At 42.7% G+C, this 24545-nt stretch overlaps 1 protein-coding gene across 12 annotated transcripts in view; it reads right to left on the reverse strand.

Moving 5' to 3' along the window:
- Ebf4 (EBF family member 4) overlaps positions 1-24545 on the reverse strand; it is a 64745-nt gene that overhangs the window by 35209 nt on the left and 4991 nt on the right. For 11 of the 12 annotated variants that reach the window (XR_013439586.1, XR_013439585.1, XM_078051522.1 and 8 more), the window contains 5 exons: positions 17667-17823; positions 17345-17408; positions 17117-17172; positions 15299-15372; positions 14165-14233 (listed from right to left, as the gene is read on the reverse strand). Coding sequence is in view for 10 of the 12 variants with exons in the window: in XM_078051522.1 (XP_077907648.1) it covers positions 14165-14233; positions 15299-15372; positions 17117-17172; positions 17345-17408; positions 17667-17823 (420 nt within the window). In the remaining 2 variants the exon portion in view is untranslated. Of the gene's footprint in view, positions 1-14164; positions 14234-15298; positions 15373-17116; positions 17173-17344; positions 17409-17666; positions 17841-24545 lie in introns of all 12 variants that reach the window. The other variant, XM_078051524.1, reaches the window with a different exon arrangement.

Here is a 24545-nt window from a genome sequence, read left to right on the forward strand (position 1 = left end):
CTAAATGGCTAAATATATAAGATATTTTTCATATGATTTGAATTTTCTTAAAATAATTGGTTTAAAGGCTGGGGTTGTGGTTCAGTGGTAGAGCACTTGCCTCACATGTATGAAGCACTGGGTTGGATTCTCAGCACCACCATATAAATGAATGAATAAAATAAAGGTCCATTAACAATTAAATTTTTTTAAAAAAAACTGGCTTAACAATAACAATGGATAGTAGATTTTAGGACAAAAAATAAAATTCATGACAGCAATAGCATTTTATATAAGAAGTGGTATATTGTAATAAGTTAAAGAGATATGCTATAAATTCTAAATAAACAGCTAGAATAATAAAATGCAGTTTTGTTAACAAGCCAACATAGAAAATAAAATGGAACAGTTTTTAAAATGCTAAATAATCTTTTAAAAAGCAACAGAAATTATAGAAAGGAAAACATGGGAACAAAGAAGAGATAGAACAAATGGGAAGCAAATCTCAGGCTGAGCCTAACTATATCAATAATTGCATTAAAAGCAAATGGGTTATATATCCTAATTAAGAGCAAATATCATATCGAATTTTTAGAAGACCCAATTATATGCTCTCTATAATATATGTACTTTAAATATAAAGGCATAAATAGGTTTTAGAGTAAGAGTTTAGAAAAAGATTCATAAGGCTAACACTAGCCAAAAGAAAGCTGATGTAACTATACAGTATCAAAGTAGATTTCCTAAATGCTATGATAAAAGTCAATTAAATAAGATGATATGATAAGCCCAAACACCTATGCACCTAATAACAAAATCTCAAATTACATGAGGCAAAACTCAAAAAGAAATATATAAAAACACAATAATGGGCAGGGATTTTAATAGCCTTCTATCAATAATTGAATAAATAGGCTGAAAATTAGCCAGGATATACTAGATTTTAGTAACTATCAACTGCCATGATCTTGTTCAATATTTATAGAACCCTTCACTGATAAGAACAGAATATACATTTTCCACGAGTGCACACAAAATCTTTTTTCAAGGTATGCCATTTTCTGGGCCACAATGTAAGTCTCAACAGATTTGAAAGGATTCAAGTCATACAAAGTGTATGCTCTCTGACAACAATAGAATTAGAGATCAATAATGGAAAGATTGTAGGAAGAATCTCTATATTTTTGAAAACTAGGCAACGAATGAGTAAAAAAAAAATCTCAAAAGGGAAATTAGAAAGTATTTCAAATGAATGAAAATGAAAATATATCAGAATTTGTGTCACATCCCTTAAGCAGTGTTTATTGCAAAATGTATACCCCTGAAAGTCTAAGTTAGATCAAATGGAAGATTTGAAATCAATGATTTAGCTTCTACCTTAAGAAACCAGAAAAGGGAGAGGAAATTGAATAAAAGTAAGCAGAAGAAAAGAAATACATATCAAAATAGAAATCAATTAAATGAAAACAGAAAAACAATGGAGAAAAATCAATGAAAACTCAAAACGGGTTCTTGTGGAAGATCAATAAAATGTATAAATCTGTAGCCAAAGTGATTAGGAAAAGAAGAGACAACTTGCCAATATCAGAAATGAGAGTGGTTACATAAACACAGGTTCTAGAGATATTAAATATTCGGAACAATTTTATGCCAAAAGACTCAATAATTTGTGCTGGGCGTTATGGCACATGCTTGTAATCCCCATAACTTGGGAATCTGAGGCAAGAGGATCACAAGTTTGAGGCCAGCCTCAGCAACTTATTGGGACTCTGTTTCAAAAAATAAAAAATAAAAAGGACTGGGATGTAGCTCAGTGAAAAAGCAAGCCTGGGTTCAATCCCCAGTGTAAAACAAAACAAAAACTCAACAATTCACAAGAACTGGATAAATTCCTTAAATGACACAAATGCCAGAGTTCATTCATGAAGAAACAGATAACTGCTTGTATCTATTAGAAACTTTGAGATTACAGTTAATACCCTTCCCACAAAGAAAACTTCAGGCCCAGATTGTTTCACTGGTAAATTCTACCAAAAAAAAAAGGATATGAATTCTATAAAACTCTTGCAAAGAATTGAAGGAAAGGAAATGTTTCCCAACTAATTCAAATTATGCCAACATTATCCTGATATCGAACTAAAGAAATAATAAGAAAACTGCAAATACTCATCAAGAACAGGGATGCAAAAGTTCTAAACAACATTTTATTAAATTGAATCCAACCATATTAAAAAGACCATTACCAAGCAGAGTTTATGTGGGTAATGTTGGATCAGTTTCACATTAGAAAACTATGGGCATCTCAATAGACGCAGAGAAAGCAGTTGACAAAATCTAACATCAGTGGTTAAAAATAGTAGGTGTGTGTGTATTTATTTTAACAATGATGTTGTGTTGTTTTCTTCTGTATGTGTTTTTGTCATTTAGGGAAAATTATTTTAAAAACTGCTTATTACTTCTGTATAATTTACATGGCATGGTCTACTCAGTGGGTGGCTATTACCAAACTGGTAGACAAAATATTGCAGAACTTTCAGACAGATAGTTGACAGTGTTTAGAACTCCCTACTATGGAAAATGTCTGGTAAACACTGGTTAGGAATTGAGGATCCTGGGGAAGTCTTTCTCAAGGGGATTTTATAAAATACCTAAGAGACCTTGTGCCAGTTTTACAAACATGGGAGAAGGGCAAGATTCTTAGTAACTAAAAATAATGGGGAAGTGCCCCAACCTGATCAAGGACATCTATGAAAAACCCATAGCTTATCTGATGGTGAAAGTCCAAATGCTCTGCCCCCAAGATCAGAATAAGATAGATATCCATGTTTCCTACTACTATTCAACATTATCCTGGAAAGTCTACTGGTACAACTGGGCAAGAAAAATTAATAAAAGGCATCTAGATTAGAAAGTAATAAATACAAATGTCTTTATTTGCAGATGACATAATTGTCTCTGTAGCAAACCTGATGGAATCTTTAAGAGGCTACTAGAACTCATAAGTGAGTTTGGCAAGGCTGAAGGTTGCAAGATCCATTTTGCAGGCTACAAAAAGCATTTGTATTTGGAAACAAACAATTGGAAATTGAAATTTAAAATAACATTTACAATAGCATGAAAATAATAAAATAGTGATAAATCTAAATGAAGGATGTGAAAGACTCATACACCAAAAAATGGTAAAATTCTGTTGAAGGAGATGAAGGAAGATTTAAATAAATGAAGAGAAACACCTTTTCACAGGTTAGAACACTAGATATCATTAAGATAATATTTTCCCAAATTTCTCTAGAAATTCAATGTAATCCTGATCAAAATCCCACTATTTTGTTATTGTTGGTGCTGAAGAATGTGAAGCTGATGCTCAAATTCATATGGTTATAAAAAGAATGTGGAATAGTCAAATAGTTCTGAAAATAGAGAACAAAGTTGGAGGACTTATATTACCTAATTTCAAGAATTACTATAAATCAGCAGTAATCAAGACAATGTAGTAGTGGCATAAAAGCCAGACCAATGGATCAATGGAACAGAAGAAAGAATCTAGAAATAAATCCATACATATATAACACGTTATTAACAAAGGAGTAAAGGCGGTATAATAGAGAAAGGACAGCTTTAAGAAATATTTCTGAACATGGTATTGGCATGGAAACAAACATGAAGACCAATGGGATAAAATAGAAAACACAAGAGATAAACCCACATAGACCGTTAAAAAGACCGTTACCAAGCAGAGAAGTCATCTGATATGCAACAAAGGTACTAAGAACACGTTGGAGAAACAATAGTCTTTAATAAATGGTGCTGAGAAAACTGGTTATCCACATGTAGGAGAATGAAACTAGATCCCTATCTCTCACCCTGCACAAAAATCAACTCAAAGTGGATCAAAGACCTGGGAATTAGACCAGAAACTGCAACTTCTAGAAGAAAACATAGAGTCAACACTCCAATATGTTGGTGTAGGCACTGACCTCCTTAACAAGATCCTGAAACTCAATAAATAAAACCAAGAATCAATAAGTGGGATGGCATCAAATTATAAAGTTTCTGTACAGCAAAGGAAACCAGAGCATGAAGAAAGCCTATAGAACGGGAGAAAGTCTTTGCCAGCTACTCCTCTGACAGGGGATTAATAACCAGAATACATAAAGAACTCAAAAAAAACTTAGCACCAAAAATAATAAATAAATAAATAAATAACCCAATCAACCAATGAACAAAAGAACTCACTAGACATTTCTCAAAAGAAGAAATACAAATGGCCAAAAACTATGTGAAACATATTTAAAATTCCTAGCAATCAAAGAAATGCAAATCAGAACTACATTGAAATTTCATCTCACTCCAGTTAGAATGGCAATTATCAAGAATAGAAATAACAATAAATGCTGGTGAGAATGTAAGGGAAAAGGTACACTCACATGTTGATGGTGGGACTGCAAATTAGTACAACAACTTTGGAAAGGCACACGGAGATTTCTCAAAAGACTAGGAATGGAATCACCATGACCCAGGTATTTATTAACTCCTTGGTATTTATTCCAAAGAACTAAAATCAGCATATTAAGTATTACAGACACATCAGTATTTTTAGCAGTGCAATTCATAATAGCCAAGATATGAAACCAACCTACATTTCCATCAATAGATGAATGGAAAAATAAAATGTGATATATATATAATGGAGTTTTACTCAGTCATAAAGAGGAATGAATTTATGGTATTTACTCGTAAATGGATGGAACCGGAGAACGTGCAAAATAAGCCAGAGTCAGAAAGTCAACAAATATTTTCTCTCATATGCAGAATGTAGAGTAAAATAGTGGCAAATAGAAGGAAGACCAGTAGAACAGAGGAAGAGATAAAGGGGAGGAAGGAGAGAAAGAGGAAGTAGTAGGGACTGGAATGGAGCAAATTAATTCCATGCATGTATAATTATGTCAAGACAAACCCCACTATTATATATAACTTTAATGACTAATAAAAACATTTAAAAGATTTCTTAGCTATGACACCAAAGACACAATCCACAAAAGGAAAAAAAACACCTTATAAATTAAACTTCAAATTAAAAAAATACAAACAACAAAATTATGCTCTTCAAAAGGCATTGTTAAGAGATTGGAAAGATTAATAACTGACTGAGAGAAAACTTTTGGAAACATATATTTGATAAAAAAAAACTTATACCTACAATACATAAAGAACACCCATAATTTAATACAGAAAAAGAAGGAGAAGGAGAAAGAGAAGGAGAAGGAGAAGGAAGGAAAGAGAGAGAGAGAGAGAGAGAGAGAGAGAGAGAGAGAGAGAGAGAGAGAGAGAGAGAAGAGGAAAGAAGAAAAAAATGAACCCAGTTTTGGAAAGTGGGTGATGGTGAAGATTTGAACAGTCATTTCCCCAAATAAAATAGATGGATAAAAAATAAGCACATGGAAAATATGTGGAGGGCAAATAAGCACATAAAAAAATGTTCAACATCATTAGTCCTTAGGGACACAAAAATGAAAAGCACAAGGAGAGTCAGCCACAGTAGTGCACACCTGTAATCCCAGCAACTCATGAGTCTGAGGCTGGAAGATTGCTAGTTCAAGATCAGCCTCAACAACTTAAAGAAACACTGTCTCAAAATAAAAAATAAACATGGATGGGGAATGTGGTTCAGTGGTCAAGTGTCCCTAGGTCCCATCCCAAATACAAAATAAAACAAATAAATGCATAGTGAGATACTACTATGCACCTATTAGAATGGCTAAAATTAAAAAGCAATCACTCCAAATGTTGAATAAGGACAAACTGCAGTGCTCCTACATTGCTGGTAGGATGTAAAATAGTACAATCATTATAGAAAACAGGTTGTTTCTTACAAGTTAAACATGTACTTACCCTAAGATCGAACCCTTCTGCTCACAGGTATTTTATCCAAGAGAAAAGAAAGTATTTGTCCACACAAAGACTTGTACATGAATGCTTATAAAAGTCTGATTTGTTACAGCCCCAAATTGGAAATAACTCGAATGAATAAAGCTGTGTGCAGTGGTGGATACCTGGCCTGTAATCCTAGGTACATAGAGGCTGAGACAGGAGGATTGCAAATTAGAAACCAGCCCAGACATCACAGCAAGACCCTGTCTCAAAATTTTAGAAATTTTTAAAAAGGGTTCTGCAAGTATAACATAGTGGTAGAGCACCCCTGGACTCAATCCCCAATACTTGAGGGAAGAGAGAGAGAGAGAGAGAGAGAGAGAGAGAGAGAGAGAGAGAGAGAGAGAGAGAGAGAGAGAGAGAAGAAGAAGAAGAAGAAGAAGAAGAAGAAGAAGAGGAGGAGGAGGAGGAGGAGGAGGGGGGGGAGGAGGGAGGAGGGGAAGAAAGGGGAGGAGAGGGGATGAGTGGACAAACATAATTTGCCATATTCATACAATGAAATACTACTCAACAACATGAAGAAATTAATTATTGCTGCATGAAATAACAGACAAAACTCAAAAAGAAACAGTGATTAGTAAAAGAAGCTAGACGGAAAAGGAGTACATGCCAGGTAGCACGGTGCATACCTGTAATTCCAGCTACTCAGAAGCTGAAGCAGGAGAATCACAAATTCAAGGTCAGCCTCAGCAACTTAGCAAGACCCTGTCTCAAAGTAAAATAAGAAGGGAGTTGGGCGTGTTGGCACATGCTTGTATTCCCAGCAGTTTAGGAGGCTGAGGCAGGAGGACTGTGAATTCAAAGCCAGCCTCAACAACTTAATGAGGCCTGAGCAACTTAGTCAAATCCTTTCTCAAAATGAAATATAAAAAGGGCTGAGGAATGTAGCTCAGTGCTTAAGTGTCCTTGAGTTCAATCTCTAGTATAATAATAATAACAACAACTACTACTACTACTACATCTCCCATTTATTTATTTTAGACTGGCAAACCATTAATTATCAAAATCACACAAGGTCATTATAAGAAAAGAAAATTTCAAAAAATCACTGATGGAAATAAAAGCAAAAATGTTAAACACATTATTGACAAAGCAAATATTGCAGTAAAGACAGGAAATCATCCTCAAGTTATCTTTATACTATGAGAAATTCAGTATTAGAAAAATCTATTAATGTAGTTCATTAATAAATTAAAGAAGAAAAACTATATGATCAACTCAATACATGTAGAGAAAAGCAGCATGTGAAATTCAACATCATGATTTTTAAAAAATCCATCTTTGAGGAAACATAGCCACAAAATAGTTACAGTTAACAACATACTTAGTGGTGAAACCAAGTATAAGACAAGGATGTCCATTACTACTGTTTACATTCAAGGCTATACTTGGAATCCTAAAATGTGCAATAAAGCAAGAAAAAGAAATAAAATACAAAAGGACTGGATAGTTAAAATAGGTGTTGTTTGCATAAGATGACTATATATGTAGAAAAAATTTTAAAAAGCAAATATAAAGACAAAGATCACATGCAAAAAAAGTTGCATTTCTCCTCACTATCAGTATAACAACAAGATATCATTTACCATGGCAATAAAATGTAAATGGTTCAGAGAAATAAATTACCCATACATCTGAATGATTCACCCTTTCATGCCTTAAAGTTCCTCCTCAATCTCCACCTTCCCAATTTGGCCTGCTGTGACCACTACATTTAAAATTGCAGCAGCCCCTCCTGATTAGTTTCATTTCTCTAATTTTTCCATTTATTACTTTCTAATTATTCTCATTATAATTCTAACTAATTCTTCTAATTATTGTTATTGTTCAACTCCCCTGTGTCTTTTCCCTCCATGAGAACAGGTAATTTTGTTCTTGGTTTACTCTTTTATACCTAAGGCCTAGAACCTGATATGTGTACTAGGTACCCAGAGCCTGGCATGTGGTAACTGATCAACAGGTATTTTTGAATAAATAAATGAATAAAAACCATAAGTATACATGACCTTTATTGGAAAAAAGATACAACTTTATTGAAAGGCATGAAAGAAGAGCTACATAAATGGAGAGTTGAATCATATTCATGGACAGAAAGACTCAGTGGCACAAAGATGTAAATGACATGTACGTTCATTGTAATAATGCTTGAAACATTAAGAGAGGTGTGTGTGGGGGGGGGGTGGGTGTGCATCTTAATCAGTGGATTATAAAATTTATATGAAAATGCAAAAGACTAAAATATTCAATATTCTTTTGAAGAATGTTTAGGAAAATAAGACTTGTTTTATACCCTTTTACTATGTCAGTTTATAAAATTATAGTCCTTAAGATTATATAATATTAGCACAGGGATTATCATATTGACCAAAGGGATAAAATAGAGAGTCTAGAAACAGACCTGGCAAGTAGAAGGAAACTTGATTTAGGACTCAGCAAACACTATCACTCAGTGAGAAAGGAGAAGCTACTTCATAAATGGTACTGGAATAATCAGTGATTTGTAAGTAGAAAATAATTACATCAATTCCTAAATCACACCATACCTTCAAATTAGTTCCACATAGATTTACAAATGTAACGTGAAAGGGAAAACTGTGAAAACTTTGGAAGAAAATATATATTTAAAAAACAATCCTCATGATTCCAGCAGAGGAAAATATTTGCTAAATAAAGCACAGAGTAAAAACCACGAGGAAAATAGTGACAAATCCAACTATAGCAATATACTACCCTGAGAGAGGATCTATAAAGGATCACTAAAACCCAAACAATTAAAAAAAATGGGGGACTGGGGTTGTAACTTAGTGGTAGAGCACTTGCTTAGCTTGTGTGAGGCACTGGGTTCCATTCTCAGCACTGCATAAAAATGAAAAAAGATACTGTGTCTATCTACAACTAAAAAAATATATATTTACCAAAAAAAAAAAAATGGGTAAAAGACTTTAGCATACACTTAACAGAAGCAATCAGCTTCATTAGTAACTAGGAAAATGCAAATTAAGGCCATCAGAAACTCCCTCCACACCCCCAAATTGGTAAACAATAAGAAGTTTGACATTATAAAGTGTTGGTGAGAGTGTGGAGCAATAGGAATGCAACACTGAGGTGGGGAGGGTTACTTAGTACACCCACCTTGGGAAACAGTTTGGCCTTAACTTAAGCTTTTACTCTTTTTACTTGTAAAGCTGATCAGGTGCATATTCCATGACCTGGCAGTTCTAGACCAGGTTTATATCCTAAACAACCTCTTGTATCTTTTCAAATTAGGAGCTACAAACAAGAAAATTCCTAGCAGGTTTGCTTATAATAGCAAAAACTAAATATGACAAAGTATAGCTTCAATATACAACATAGATAAATTTTAGAAATGTAATGATGAATTTAAAAAGAGCATTGCACTATAGCACGGCATCATTTTATAAAGTTTTATAAACACAAGCACAACTACACAACATGTTATTGGGGGATTATATAATCTGTGATAAATTATTTTTAAAAGGCAAAGTCATGCACAACACAAAACTCAGATTATCTTTGGGAGAGGGATAAGCAGTGATCTAACACTGGGAAGAACTGGCTTTAGTGGTTTTTTAATGTTCTAATTGTGAGCTTGTCTGTAGGTTCACAAGTATATGTTAATTATGATGCTTCATGATTTCTATTTTGTTATATTTTTCTTTTACACGTAACACATAGGACATAGAAACTTAACTGTTTCCCCAAATGGATCAAATATTTAAATTTAAGCACCAAAATGACCAAAGTACTGTAAGAAAATATATGATAATTTTAAAAAAATAACTGTGGGAGCTGGGGGTGTAGTTCACGAGTATACTGCTTGCCTAGCATATATAAGACTCTGAGTTGGATCCCTAGTAGCTTAAGAATAAAACAAAATAAAATAATTTTGGAATGATGAAGCTTTTCTAAAAATAACAACGACGACAATAACAAACACAAATCTAAAAAGATTGAGAGATTGGGCAAATTTAACCATAAGCAAAGTTAAAATACAACTACCAACTAGGAAAAAAATGTGTGTAATTCATGAAAAAGGACTAATTTCTTTCATATATACACTCCTACAAATCACCAAGAAAAATGAATCCTTTATAGAAATATAAGCATAGGGTATGAGCAGACAGTTCCCAGAGAAGGACACACAGATAGCTTTCAAGAGAGTGTGCTCAACCTCATTCAGAGGTAGAGGACTGGAAGTCCCTGGGGAAACATTCTTCAGTTACATGATGAAAGAAGAGTAGGGGTGGGATGGGGGGGGATTATGGCCACCACCACTTGTTGAAGTCATTTATCAACCCTGAGATCATTTGTCTTCACTCCTTGAAGCTTGTACTCTTGAACCACTGTATCATTCTCAATCACTGGTGCTGAGATAATTCTTGGTGATTTCAGTATCGACATAGATAATTCTAACACCATTTCCTCTCCACTGATCTTGTCTCTACCTTCCCTTGGCCACATATTCCCAATAAATATGAACTCTGAATAATCCCACCTATAGGAAACTCACTCTCCAACTACCTTCCAGCATCCAGCTCAACCCCTGCCTAGTCCCTCAACCCCAACAAATTTTCAGCCCCCCTCAGAATCTATGTTTACTTTCCAATTTCCCTCTCTTTAACTAGCTTCAATCCCTTGTTTCACTTATGCTAATTCCCCCTGGCAGATTCTTTTCACTCTCTTGCCCTCTGAGGTTTCAAATCCCTAAATCTGGCAAATCCCTAAGTCTAGTTTTATGTAACCACCCACCTGTTCTGCACCTGCACCTGCACCTGTGTACCCCAACGTGGCCAGAGAGATTTCTCGCTAAACTATGACCACAAACTTCAGGCAGGTCCTTAGTGCTGCTGGACAGTCACATGACATTTCCCCGGTTTATTCATCCTCCTGGACAACTAAGTCATGCCCTCTAGTGTCTCCCTCTCCATCTTCATCCTCAGTTTCCTATTTCATGAGAAAATAGAACAATCAGGAGCTGGGAGCTGTGGCGCACCCTGTAATCCCAGTGGCTCAGGAGGCTAAGACAGGAGGATCCCGAGTTTAAAGCCAGCCTCAGCAACAGTGAGGCACTAAGCAACTCAGTGAGACCCTGTCTTTAAATAAAATACAAAATAGGGCTGGGGATGTGGCTCAGTGGTGAGTGCCCCTGAGTTCAATACCTGGTACCCACCCACCTACCCCCCACACACAAAAAAAGAAAAAAAGAAAAGAATTTTTTTCTCACCCTTGCATTGTGCTCCAGCCACAACCCTCTAAAGAGTTTTACTCTAAACGGATCCTGTGTTTGTTGTTTGTAATCTCTCTTCTCCCATTCTTAGACACAGTTCTATCAAACTCTTGCTCCACTCCCCACTCCACTGAACTGCTTCTGTTGACAGGCCTAGTACTCTCCAGGTTGCTAAACCTAATGGACAATTCTTAGTCATTTTATCTTATCCACGAGCAGCATTTGATGTAGTTGCCTACCGCCTCCTTTTTGGAATATTTTCTTATCGAGGCTCCAAGACATGACACTGCCCTGTCCTCTTATCTCACTGGCAACTTCTTCGCATTCTCCTCTGCTAATTCTGCATCTTCATAACTTCTAACTGGACACCCCAGCACTCGGTTCTTAGACCTCTCCTATTTTCTACCAACACTCATTCTCTTGCTTTTTATCTGCAATCTGAATCTTTTCCTTGGAATTCAGACTCGGGTTTTCAGCTTCTTTCCCAACACCCCCACCCGAATGTTTGGTAAGCATCTGAAACATTACATGGTTAAAACCAAACTGCCAGTTTTTCTGCCTGCAAACTTGCTCTGTTCAATATTGTCTCTGTAAACTCCAACCTTCTGAATTTATCAGATCTGAAATTTTTGACTTTGATACCGCTCTTCTTCATCTCCCTCCTTCCATCACAAAATCCAAATACTTTTTTTTTTTTTCTTTTTGCAGTACTGGAGATTGAACTCAGGTCCTCACGGATGCCAGGCAAGCACTATACCACTGAGTTACAACCCAGCTCCCCGCGACCCCCTCCCCTGCTTTTTAAAATTCTGAGACAAGGTCTAAGTTGCCCAGGCTGGTCTTGAACTTGCTTCCTGCTTCAGCCTCCTGAGCAGCTAGCTGGGATTATAAGAGTGCACCATCATGCTCAGCTCCAAATAATTCTTTCACCCTCCTCTATAACATCCTAGTCTCAGCCTCTGTTCTTTCTCACTTGTGTTATTGTAGTGGCTTCTTGGGCTTCCTAAATCATCTCCCTGACTCCTACAGGTCATCATCAGCAGAGCAGGTAGAGTGGTCTTGCTAAAATGTATATCATTCTTCTCAAAACCCCCTTATGGCTTCCATGTCCTCCAGAATAAAAGCCAAAGTTCTTGCAGTGTCCTGCAAGCACAGCCCACATGCAGCCTACAAGTCCTGCAGGGTCCAGCCTTTCCCCCTGCCACACCCATTACTCCGGACACCTCCTCCATCTATCTATCCCTCTGACTCCAGCCACCTGGGCCTCTTTGCTGTTCCTTAAACATACCCTCCTGCTGAAAACGTCCTTCCCCTAGATCCACACATGCTTTCTCTTTTATTTCTTCAGGACTTGGCTACAATGTCATCTTTTCAGGCAGCATTAGATACTCTAAAATTGTAATGTTCCTTTCCTAGGCACATTTTGATTTTTCTTTCATTTTTCTCCTTGTGTTATGACCATCTAACATGCTATATGTTTTATTCATTTAGTTAGCTTATGTCTATCCTCCCTTATCAGATTAGAAACCCATGACCCCTAAGCTTTCTTAGGGGGTCAAGCCACAGTACATACAAGAGACCCTAGCACAGAGGAGATGCTCAAAAATTACTGAACAAATAAACAAAATACTTAATTGGCCAGAGAGTGTGGAACAAGCATTCTCAGAATATGGGTATGAATCCAAGTATTTTAACCTCTACAGAGGACAAATTGGCAATAACTATCAAAATGACAAGCAACTCAATGAGACCCTGTCTCTAAATAAAATACAAAAAAGAGCTAGGGATTTGGCTCAGTGGTTAAGTGTCCCTGGGTTCCTCCCCAGTGCAAAAAAAGAAAACCAAAAAAAGAAAGAAAGAAAAGAAAAATTATAAATGTACCTATCTTTTGACCCAGCAACTCTCTCTTTTTAAAAAATATCCTTTTATAAATTTACATATGTGTGAAACGACACAAGGACAACATAATTCAATAGTGTATTTTTTATCACTAAAACAGCTCAAATGTTCAGCAAGAGCTGACCATTTAAAGAAATTATGGTGTATCCGTCAATGGAATCTTTTGTAGCAGGAAAAAAAAAAAAGGAATAAGGAGACTTCTTGTGTCCTGATACAAATTCCCTGATATTTTTTTTTTCAGAGAAAAAGAAGGTCCTGCAAAATGTGTTTAGTCTGTCATCATTTTTGTAACAAAAGTAAAGGTATAAAAAGGATAGAGAGGATAGAGTGCATAACTATTTTCTTGTGGGTTCACAGCATATTTCAGGAAGAATACATAAGAAACTGGTAACAATGGTTGCTTATTTAGAAGGGAATGGATGGGTAAGTGGGAGAGTGGAAGACATTTCCTGTAAACCCTTTTAAACATCTTGAATTTTTGCATCTTGTGAATGTTTTATCTATTAAAAGGAGAATAAGGTATGGCTTATGTTCCCATATGGGATGATATTTAAGATATATTGTTTAAAAAAAAAGGTGCAAATGGGTGTGAACAGTATGTTATACAAGCAGAGGGCAGACTTAACTTTTCATTATGCTTTGTACCTTTTGGATTTTGTACCTTATCTATGCATTTCCTACTCAAAAAGAAATCAAATAACTTAAAGATGAAAATCGTGGAGAGAGAATGCATTTTCACATACGTCACCTAAGATCATCAGTTCTTAGGACTGAAACCTGCCAAGGATTCCCCACTTTTCCATGGGGGAAGCAGGTATTGAGAGAAGTCAAGTCAAACAGTGCAGAGGTGGACCAGGGACTCTCCCATGCCCCTCCTCCCCCCTCTGCAGCCTCTCCCTGGGTGCTGGTTCACAGCTCCAGGAAGCTTGCCATCCGGGACTTCACTCAGGAGGCCAGGGATGGCAGGCCTCCGTGGTCCCTGGCAACTTCTCCCTGGGGTCAGAGCCACCTGTGTGGTATCGGGAGCTGCTGTGCTCTTCCCTCAAGCCCCTGTATTCTGAGGTTGAAACCAGCCCCGTAGCTCCAGGCCCCTCCCCCAGCTTGTACCTGTCAATAATGACTGGGTCTGAGGGTGTCTCATTCCTGTTGCCACAGCTCTTCCGGTCACAGCACCGACTGGAGGAAAGATGAGGAGGGAGGGGAGGAAGAAGCAGTGAAAGAGGGGAGAGAACAGTGGGCATGGGCGGGTAGGTACAGGCAGACCTTGGTGAGGGTGCCGATGTCCAGTCTCTGGGTATGGAATCCCTGGGTGCAGGGGCCCACTCCCAGGGTCCTGGGGGAGATATGCAGTGGGGGACCTGACAGGGACCCTGACAACTGAGTCCTGAGGAGAAGATTGGCTGTGAAGCCTTTGTCCCTAAAGTGCATTGCTCCTGGAGGACCTAGGACAGGGTAGGCAGCAGGCCATCTGCAGGGTGTATGATGTGTGTGTGTGTGTGCGCACGCGCGTGTGTGCACTGTTATAGAAACACCATTTCCACATAGAAAAAGGTTGGAATTGCATGCACGCAGCTCATAAATGATCACAAAGTGAAGCTGTTCATGTAACCAGCATACAGATCAGGAGTACCAGATCAGCACGCTCTAAGACCCTTGTCACTCCTCTTCACAAAGGTGGCCACCATCCCAATGACAGATTTTGGAACATGATTCTCTTTTCCACGCATCAGGAGCTTCCTGGGAAGAACCTGTGCAACTGGCCCTGGGGCGATCTTGCTGGAAATGCCAAGTTCTGGGGTAACGGAGCCAAGAGCTATGTTCTCACCCCGACCCTGTGGTCAGAGAGCTGTCCCCAGATTCATGCAGAGGCAGCAAAGTTTCCTACCTCCAGTCTCAGAGCTAATCCCGGAGGCCTCTGGGCTGGCTGGCCCAGGCCCTGCCCCCCATCTCCCCAGAGCCCCTCCCCTGAGCTTTATTAGTTCAGCTTCCAGTGGCGGCAGGAGGCCTCTCTTACAAAAACACTCGGAGAAGCCACATAAACAGGCCAGGCTAATGGGGCCTCAAGGACCCTCTCCTCAGCCAGCACTGTACCCAGGGGCCTCACTCCTCTCACCCCTCCCCTCACCAAGCTCCCAGGGGTACTGTGAAGGGGGGGCGGCAAGCTCAGGGGGCAGGGACTGGCGGAGGCCTTGGCAACATTCTGGCAAAGGGGCGCGAGGCAAACGACACAGCCCGTCTCACCTGCACATGATCTCATGGGTGAGCAGCACTCGGCACATTTCAGGGTTCTTGTCCTGCCCTTCATAGATGATGGCCTGGGGGAGGGGGAGCACACAGGCTGGAGAGGAAGGAGGCTCCTCTCAAGTCCAGGGGGAGTGCAAAGGTGGGCTGTGGGTCTACACTGGCATCTCCCAAGCCCAGGCTGAGGAGAGTCCCTGCCCCCCGGAGAAGATCATGCCCTCCACCTTGCTCTGAGGGAGCCCAGGGGTGCAAAGCAGGAGGCTGGAGCCTGGCTGGCCCAGTGCAGAGCCTCCTACCCCCAGAACAGGACCACCACCAGGGTAGCAAAAATGGCATGAGCTCGACAGATTGTGTTTATCTGCAGGAAGCTCTTTCTAAAGGTAGCTCTTCTTGGGGTCTGTGGTGATGGGGGTGTCTCCACTAGGACCAAGGCCAGGCTGCCAATGGGACAGACATGCTCCTATCCTCACCCTGCATCATATTCCTCCTCCATGCAGGGTGTTCCCACACTCCTAGTGGACCTCTGACTCTGCTCATGAATGTTGTCCCTCTTAGTTACCCTGCTAACTTATCAGATCCAAGGGCTGCACAGCTGCCTCTTCCCCCATCCTATCACCTCCCTAGGCCAGGCCAGTGTGTCTGGCTCAGACTCTTGGATCAACATCTTCCCCAGCTTCCCCAGCCTGCATCTGCCCTGAGCAAGGGGTGAGCTTCCAAGACTGCAAATCTGGCTTCCCTGTCTGTAGCTCTCTGGGCCTCCCAGGCTTCCTCCTCTGTGGGGTCTCTTTCTCTCTGAATGTCTTTGAACTCTTTCCTCACTTATCCTCAACAAAACTCCAATTTGTTGCTGCCTGACCTTCTTCTCCCACCACAGAGACCAAAGATTTCTGGATATAAACTATTTCTTCCTCTGCCCTGGGACTAGATGGAGGCTGCTAGAAGCCTCTGCCCATGCAGGACAGTTCAAGTGTCTACCTTGCATTCCAGGCCACTGATCTGGCCTGTTTGCAACTTGAGCCACTCCTGACCAGCAAGCACAGTGTCTTTGAGAAGCCCTGAGACTTGGGGTTCTGCCTCACACAATCCATCAGGGCTTCACTCAGGTTTCATTTTCTCCAAGCTGCTTATGTTGGCCTCTGACCCTCCTTCCTGTGATTGTCACATTAGCAAGGAGCTGAGAATCTGCAGTGGAAGCTCCTGGGGCCTCACCCAGATCCCTTTACAGGACCAGAGCACCCAGCCCCCACTGTGCTGGCTGTGGAGGGCTTTCTCTGGAGAACTGCTCCCCAGAGACGGAGCTGCCTCTCCTGCATCCACTTCCCTTAGGAGGAGTCCCCAAACAATGACTGACTGATACACAGTGCAAAATCTTGGCCTCCTCAATTCAGGCTGGGCCAACACTGGTGCCATTTCTTCTCCAGTGCTCTCTGTGGATCAGTCTGTGGCCATCTCCTAGCTGTGCATCTTCCTGCCTGCTCTCCTCCCTCCCCTTCTCTCCAGCCTCCCCCGACCCACCCCTGGGCCATATCCCCAACAAACTACTTGCACCTGAATTCTCATCTTAGGCTGAGCTGCCAGGGGACATGACCTAAGCCAGAGGCTCACACAAATATCGTCATTTCTGACTAGAGAGAAAGTGCCCAATGGTCCTAGCTCCTACTCCAAGCAGGGGTGGGGACTGGAAGAGTGAGACTGGTGTGGATAAAAGGCACAGGGGTGGGGAGGTGGACAAGGACAGGATGAGGAGCTCACTCAGAGAGGAGGGAGCCAGGTCCAAGAAGAAGGTGGGACAGGCCTCGCATCCCCTGGCTGGCTCACCTGCTTAGACATGGAGTCGATGAGTCGCACATAGAGGTCTTGCTCTGTCCGAAGTCCTAAGGTGGGAAGGTGGGGAGGGTTGCTGTCGGGGTGTACCCGGGGCCTCTGATGACTGGATCACACCCCCACCCTCCCCACCACTGGCAAGGGGCCTTGTATGTCACACAGTGCTGCGGTACTCAGGCTTCTTCTGGGTCGGGGCTGAGCAAGGTACTGGCCTTTGCTTACCATTGTTATACACCAGCCGCAGGCGGTAATGGATCCCGTTGTTTGTTTTTTCTGCCCCAGGCTCCTAAGGGACAAGAGGAGGAAGGTTGCCAAGGTACTCAGGGACCCTTGAGCCTCCTGTACCCATACCCTCTTCCTTAAGCCCACTCTCCTCCCTTTTAGCCATCCACCCCCTCTCTATTCATCCAACATCTATCCATCCATTTGCCCCAGTGTGTGTGAGTGTGTGTGCGCACGTGTGCATGTGTTGCAGGGTCGGGGGTCCCTTAAGTCCTCCCGTCCCTCCCAGTGCTGGTCCCAGGCCAGCCCACGAGCCTCTCACTCGGTCCTTCTCCACGAAGTCGATGAAGGCTGTACGCTCCACCTCCACGGGCTGCCCCTGCCGGTCATACATGGCCAGCACGAAGTGGAAGAAGTTGGATTTCCTGAGGTTGGAAGGGGGCTGCTTCTCAAAATGTGCTCGTGCCAGGCCCACGCCACTGCAGGAGGAAAGGAGCTGGAAAACCGCCGGAAGGACCCTCCCGTGAGAAAGACCCCCATGTCTCTGGCCAGGACCCGGCTCCAAGATGTCAAGAGTTTGGGCAAGAAATCAGACTACATGGGCTCTTCCACCCTGGTCTGGGCTATCTTGGTCCCTGAATGAGGCCTCTCAGCACCAGGATCACCTGGTCTGCTGCTTTGGAAGCAAAGGGTACCTGCATGGGTGTCGCCTGGAGGCCTCCTGTCAGGCCCCCTCTCAGGCTTTTCCCTCAGCTCCACATTTTGAAAATCTGATCTCAGAAGCCAGAAGTACAAACCAACCCATCTTATTGACCACAGGCTCCTGGGACTGCCTGTTAGGGCAATTAAGGGGCACTTGGAAGGTTCTGGAACAAATTTCCCATTGAATCCGAGCCCACAGCTGAGGCTTCTGTGAGCCTGTAGTATGGCCTAGGAAATGGTGTCCCTCACATTATCAGAGACATCAAACTGGCTTCAGGCCACAAGTCTGCTCAGTCTGGACCCTGGTGTATGGCTGAAGATGGGGAATATCTTCCCCAGGTGTACAGAGATCTGTCTCCAGCCCAAAGAAAGACAACCATGGCTCCCTGGGGCAGGAGAACCTTCTAGTCTGACCTTGCCAAGCATTTTCTCCTGGTTCATCAGAAGCCATTCCCAGAAGCAAGGCCAGGGTAAGAGCAGAAGGAAGAGAAGAATCAAGATCCTGCTTGTCAAATACTTCCTGAATTCCAGTGGTGTACTAAGGTCTGGTGTACCGACAAATGGGACTGGAGTGAAATGCCTTGAAGGAGAGGCATTTCTTTCTTTTGTTCTTTCACAGAGAAGTGGAACATGGGACAAAGTGGTAGGCATTTCCCAAAAGATGTCACCATGTATAAAACTAAGAAATGCTAAAAAAAAAAAAAAGAAAAGAAAAGAAAAAAAAATCGATTCTTTTTGTGGGAGAGGAGGGGAAAACTTCACGGAGATGGTGGCTTTTCCTCTGGATTTGAGGAGTAAATAGGAGCTCAATAAGTGGAGGAGGCAACAAAACAGAACCAACAGCCTGAGAAATGGCTGGGCATGTGAGGGTTAGTGTCTCTGGACCAGATTTCAAAAACTGAAGTGGAGGTTGAATGTGGCAGTGCATGCCTATAGTCCTGGCTATATATGGTAGGCTAGGGTGAATCACTTGAGTTCATGACTTTGAGACCAGTCTGGGTAACACAGTAGATAGACCCCCATCTCAAAAAAAAAAAAAAAGAGAAAAAAGAAAGAGAGAGAGAGAGAGAGAGAGAGAGAGAGAGAGAGAGAGAGAGAGAGAGAGAGAGAAAATAAAAGAAAGAAGAAAAAGTGAAGTGAGGAGAGAAAAATTTGCATGGGAAGTCCTGCCAGAATGTGCAGGGTACCAAACACTAGGAGAAGGAGTTTAGACTTTCTTCTCTGGGCTGTGGTCTTCCAAAGCATGTTCCTTAGATGTTTTGTGGCTCCAGATTCTCCCTTTAGAATGGGTTCTGTGGCCACAGTTGCTGGGAAATGCAGTTTCGTGGCTCACTGGGAGTCTTTGGGGGGGCCTTGAGATATCCTCCAGATTCTACTTGAGCTGGCACAGGCCAGTGTTCCCTCCAAAATGATTCCTAATGATCCATGCCCTTGTGGAGTCTCCTCTCATATTGGGTTGGGATTGGTCTGTGCTGCCAATAGAATATGGCACAAATGGTAGCACACAATTTCCAAGGCTAGATCATATAGGCATTGCAGCTTCTGCCTTGTGCTCTCTCTCAGACTGTCACTCCAAGGAAGCCAGCTGCCATGTTGTGAGGACTCAGACTGCTCTATGGAGAGAAGAACTGAGGCCTCCTGCCAACAGCCAAGCACCAACTTGTCAATTTGAGCTACCTTGAATGCAGATCCATCAGGCTCAGTCAAGCCTTCGGATAATGGCAGCCCCGACCACCATCTTGACCACAGCCTCAGGACAAGCCCTGAGCCAGAACCGCCCAGCGAAGCTGCTCCTTGATTTCTCATTCACAGAAACTGTGAAATAAATGTTGGTTTTAAGCTGCTGAGTTTGGAGTAACTATTTTATGCAGTAACAGACAGTTAATGCATCATGCTTATTCTTACTTGATAGATACTTTTACTGGGGAGTGTAGTTTGGGAAACATGACTAAGGGTCACTAGAAAGTTCCAAAGGCAGGCAGAACTTAGAAGATGCTACAGGGGAGGACACAGTGTGGTGGGCCAATGGGAGGCTGCTGTAGGGAGAGAATGAACTGCCCTAAGAGCCACGAAGACCAGCATCCCAGATGCCCACCAGAGGCATGCCACTGGGATAATGGCTGCCAAATCCATTCCTGCTGAACGTTTTTTAACCATATAATTTCTTCCTTCCTTCCTTCCTTCCCCCCCTCCTCTCTCTCTCTCTCTCTCTTTCTTTCATACTAGGGATTAAACCTAGGAGCAATTATCATTAAACTACATCCCCAGCCCTTTTTATTTTTAATTTTTAAATTTTATTTTGAGAAGGCTCTCACTAACTTGCCTAGGGCCTAAGCTGCTGAGGCTGGCCTCAAACTTGTGATCCTCCTGCCTTAGCCTCCCAACCTGCTGGGATTACAGGTGTGTGTCACCACACCTGGAATCTCCATATAGTTTAAAATCAATTAACTCTTTTCTATTCTAAGTCATAGTACCTGAGATGCCATGGGCAGGAGGGGCTTGTGTTTTTACCCTTACAGATTACACCCAAATAATATAATGAACATTGTTCCTCCCCGCTGAGAGGGTGCTTGGGAGCCACAGTGGTCATATGAAGTGGTGATACAGGAGGCAGAAATGATGAGACCTCTCCTCCCCTGCTCAAGATGAGGGGGAGGGGCCAAAGGTTTCTTTCTCCAGGGATGTCCTGCTCCCTGCATTCTTCTCCATTCCCTTCCCCTTGGACTGCAGCCCTTTCAAGTGGAGGCCTTGACCAGCCCCTCCACCCACTTCCCTAACCAGCTGAGAGGCAGGGAAGCCCTAAGAGGGCTTTCGATCACAGCAGGTTCCTGATTAATGTTGATGAATATGCTAATGAGGTGCCAACCCTGAGCTCCTCCTTCCTTCTCCCAGGGCCAGCTTAGTTTGAGCTCGCTAAGGGGAAGGTTCCAGGACTACCTAGTGGGAGAGAAGGCCAGAGGGGGTGGCATTGTGGAGCAATCCCAGGTCACTGCTGCCCCTTATTCTGACTTTTCAGCCTGGAAGTCTCCTGGGTAGTGGGGAAGGAGAGGTCAGAGAAAGAAAGGAGGGGTGTATGCTGAGAGCCAACAGAATCCCCTTGGCCGCTCAACACACTCCTTCTACACAGAGGCCCTTGCACTACACACGCCAAATTCCAAATGGGTACAGAGTCTATCCTCTCCTTGCCCCCTATCTTTGGCAAATATCAGTCAGTCCTGGGTCCTGCCTGCTCCCAGCTCCTGCTAGGCCCCTGAGAACCAGACCAAGGAAGTCTGGTCTAAGCCCCATGCTAAACTCCCTTCACTGGGCTTGGTCTCTCCATGGGAGGGGATTACTGGGGGTGAGGGAGTATAGGGACTAGGGGAGGGGAAGAAAGCAGGCTCCCCTGGATCTGTGGACCAGTATCCAGTATTGCAGGCCGGGGGCACAGTTCACTTGCCTGTGCTCTGCCCCACAGCAGGTCCTGCTCAGCTGCACTTCCCCTGAGGCAGCCCAGAGCATCAACCTGACTTCCCTGCACTGCTCATGGATCTGAAGCCCAATCATCCTCCCAGGCTCACAGGCATCCGCGTCTGGTCCGTGGGGCAGCATTAACTAGTTTTCATCTCTGAGATAGGATCATTATCATGGACGAGCACAGAATAGTATGAATGACAGCTCTAACCCACTCCGGACCATGGGAGAATTACAGAGCGGGCAAGACACTTGCGGGCACGAGGCTGCTCCTGTCTGGCAAGTCTCCAGCTTACTTCCTTCATACCCCTGCCTGAGATCTCCTGAGATCAAAGTAAATGCTCTAAAGACATTCTAGTATTTCCTATGGATAAGGGACAGAATGGCACAAGGAGCAGCCTGTGGGGAGGAACAGGAACTGGGAGAAAACAGGCAAGCTGGACGGTGCCTTCCTTCCCTGATTGTCCCCAAGACCTCTTCACTCCCAACCATAGTAGGTGATGTATCCACATCTGTTGAATACAATTACAAGCCCCAAAGGGACAGTCCTGGGAGAGGGAAGGTGAGTAGCAGATGCTCTTGTAATGAGAAAGCAAATCAAGATTAAAAACCAGAAAGAAAGAAACAGAGATCACTCAAACAACTCAGGGGAGCCCATTGTTCTGAGGCCCCTGATAGGTACATCCTGGGTGCATGTTATGGGATAATGAGGTAAGGCACTTCAGCTCTAAGACTGAGAAACAGGGGATATGGATAAAGGCCAAGGTCTTTGATTCTGTGGTCTTCAAAGTGGAGCTGCCCAGACAACCACTGGTGCATGGAAAGAAACTTCAAGATGTCTATTGATTTATACTCTTTATCTAAAAGAAAGAAAGATGGAGAGAAGGGAGACTAGAGACCCCAAAGCCTGGAGAGGCGAGTCATTCCTTTGGCTTCCCCTAGAAGCAGACCCTGAGGCAACAATTCAAATACAAAGTTTATTTGGGCAGCAATTCCAGGAGTCATTGGGGGTGAGCATGGGGTGAGGTGGTAGGGGAGACAAGATGAGAAGATAAAGAGTGCATTTACTGTTTTTTTTTTTTTTTAGTTGTACATGGACACAATATCTTTGTTTTATTTATTTATTTTTTTATGTGGTGCTGAGGATCCAACCCAGTGCCTCACCCATGCGAGGCAAACATTCAACTACTGAGCTACAACCTCAGCCCTAAAGAGTGCATTTTCAACAAGCTCCTGTTTTGGGCAACTGGAACTCAATCCCATGGGGGAACCCTGGAAACACATAGAATACGTACACCCAGAGCCATGGCTGGGTGAGCTGGTGCATTTGTCAGGCAACTTCAGTCATTGATGGCTCCCAGGGCTGTTATTTATCTGGCACTTCCGGCCTGCCATGCAAATGGACAGAATGGGTTCTGCCTTCCTGTACAAATCCTCAAGCAAAGTGAAGCAGACACTAGTAGGAGAAGCAGGCCTCTTACCAAGGGTCCTGAGGGGATATGGGTGGGAGACGGCCTACCAGCCATCCAGAGCGCTGGGGTATGAAGAAAGTCAGCAAAACTCCAGCCCTGAAGGCCTGCGTGCAGCCTGGCAGATCCCAGTTTATGACAACTGTAAGTTCGCACTGCCCTTTAGCATACCCCATTGCTGGATCCCATGATTCAGAGACATTTCCTTCACTTAGTATCATTAGTGAACAAAGCACACCACATAAGCACCTTTCTCAGATAAATGCAGCGCCGAGTGACAAAAAACAGCTACATTAACCACTTCTGTAAAGATTCCAAAATGAATTACGGATTTCCTCACTTTCTTAAAAAGACTGTTTTAAACACGATGTTCAAAATGCTTTCCTTTCAACTCCAGGGACTACTGAGGTTGAAGGGCACTTACTCCTGTACCAGAGAACCCAGATTGGGAGGAGAAAGCATTCACTTCTGTATTTCTCCCACACCCCATTTCACTCTCTTTCCATCTCCTATTCCTAGCTAGTTCCAAAATCAGAGACTGTGTCACCAAAAAGATTTATTTTGCACACATACTTTTTGATGAGAGGAAATCTGCCTTGTACCAAACCATGGGTGTGCCTGGGCTTCCTGAGCACTGCCAAGTGACACAAGGCTTCACAGCCTTCGCCACTCAGCTGGTCAGATTAATAATACCCCAGAGTACACAGGGAGGCATGTGAGGAAATGGTGGGAGCTACAGAATATCTGGCTGCTATTGATGGGACCATTCACAGGTCCCTGGAGATGCTCTCTTTGCAAGGCTTAACAGGATTTCCTAGGGCTCTTCTCAGGGCAGCCTAGACCCTGCCAGGTCCCTCGAGTATAGATAAAGCCCCCCTTTTGTAGTCTCTGTTCTCTATCCGCAAACCACTAGTGGCTCTTTATATCCTTGGCCACATGCTTATTACAAATATGAGCAATTTAATGACAGCCATCCCAACCACCCCTCCCCCCCCCCAGAAGACACATGACCTAGGCTGGAGCCCTGATCTTCTGCCTTCTTTCCCCCACCCCATCTTAGCTCATGCCCACCCTGTCAGCCCAAGGCTCAGAGAGGTGGCTCAGCCCAAGGCTTGAGCCTGATCCATCTTCAAGTCTGGGATGCTGGGGTAACTGTGACAAGCCCTGGGATCAACAGCAATGGAAGGCGACCTTTCGTTGGCCATCCTCCCCCCTCCATCAAGAGGGAGGAACAAAAAGTGTAGGTCTCCTGCATTCCATCCCTGGTCTAAGATTTCCCTAAAGTCCCTCTCTAAATACAGCTTTTTCTCTTTCCCATCCTGACATGACTTCATAAGTCCCCTGTTCCTTTCCTCCACATTCTGCCTTTCTCTAAGCACCCCATTGGCACCCACTCCTCTCCCAAAGGCATCCTCTGAACCCCTGGGACTGCCAATGATCATCATGCTGAGCCTGGTATTCCTGCCCCAGCCAAGATCTATTGGCCTGGTCCTGCTCACCCCTCGACATGCCCAGTGCCACAAACCAGGGAAGATAAAAGCAGTAGCTCACAGGGTCACCCACTTCAGCAATGCAGG

The sequence above is a fragment of the Ictidomys tridecemlineatus genome, chromosome 5 (genome assembly GCF_052094955.1).
Source record: "Ictidomys tridecemlineatus isolate mIctTri1 chromosome 5, mIctTri1.hap1, whole genome shotgun sequence".
Taxonomy (NCBI): Eukaryota; Metazoa; Chordata; class Mammalia; order Rodentia; family Sciuridae; genus Ictidomys; species Ictidomys tridecemlineatus.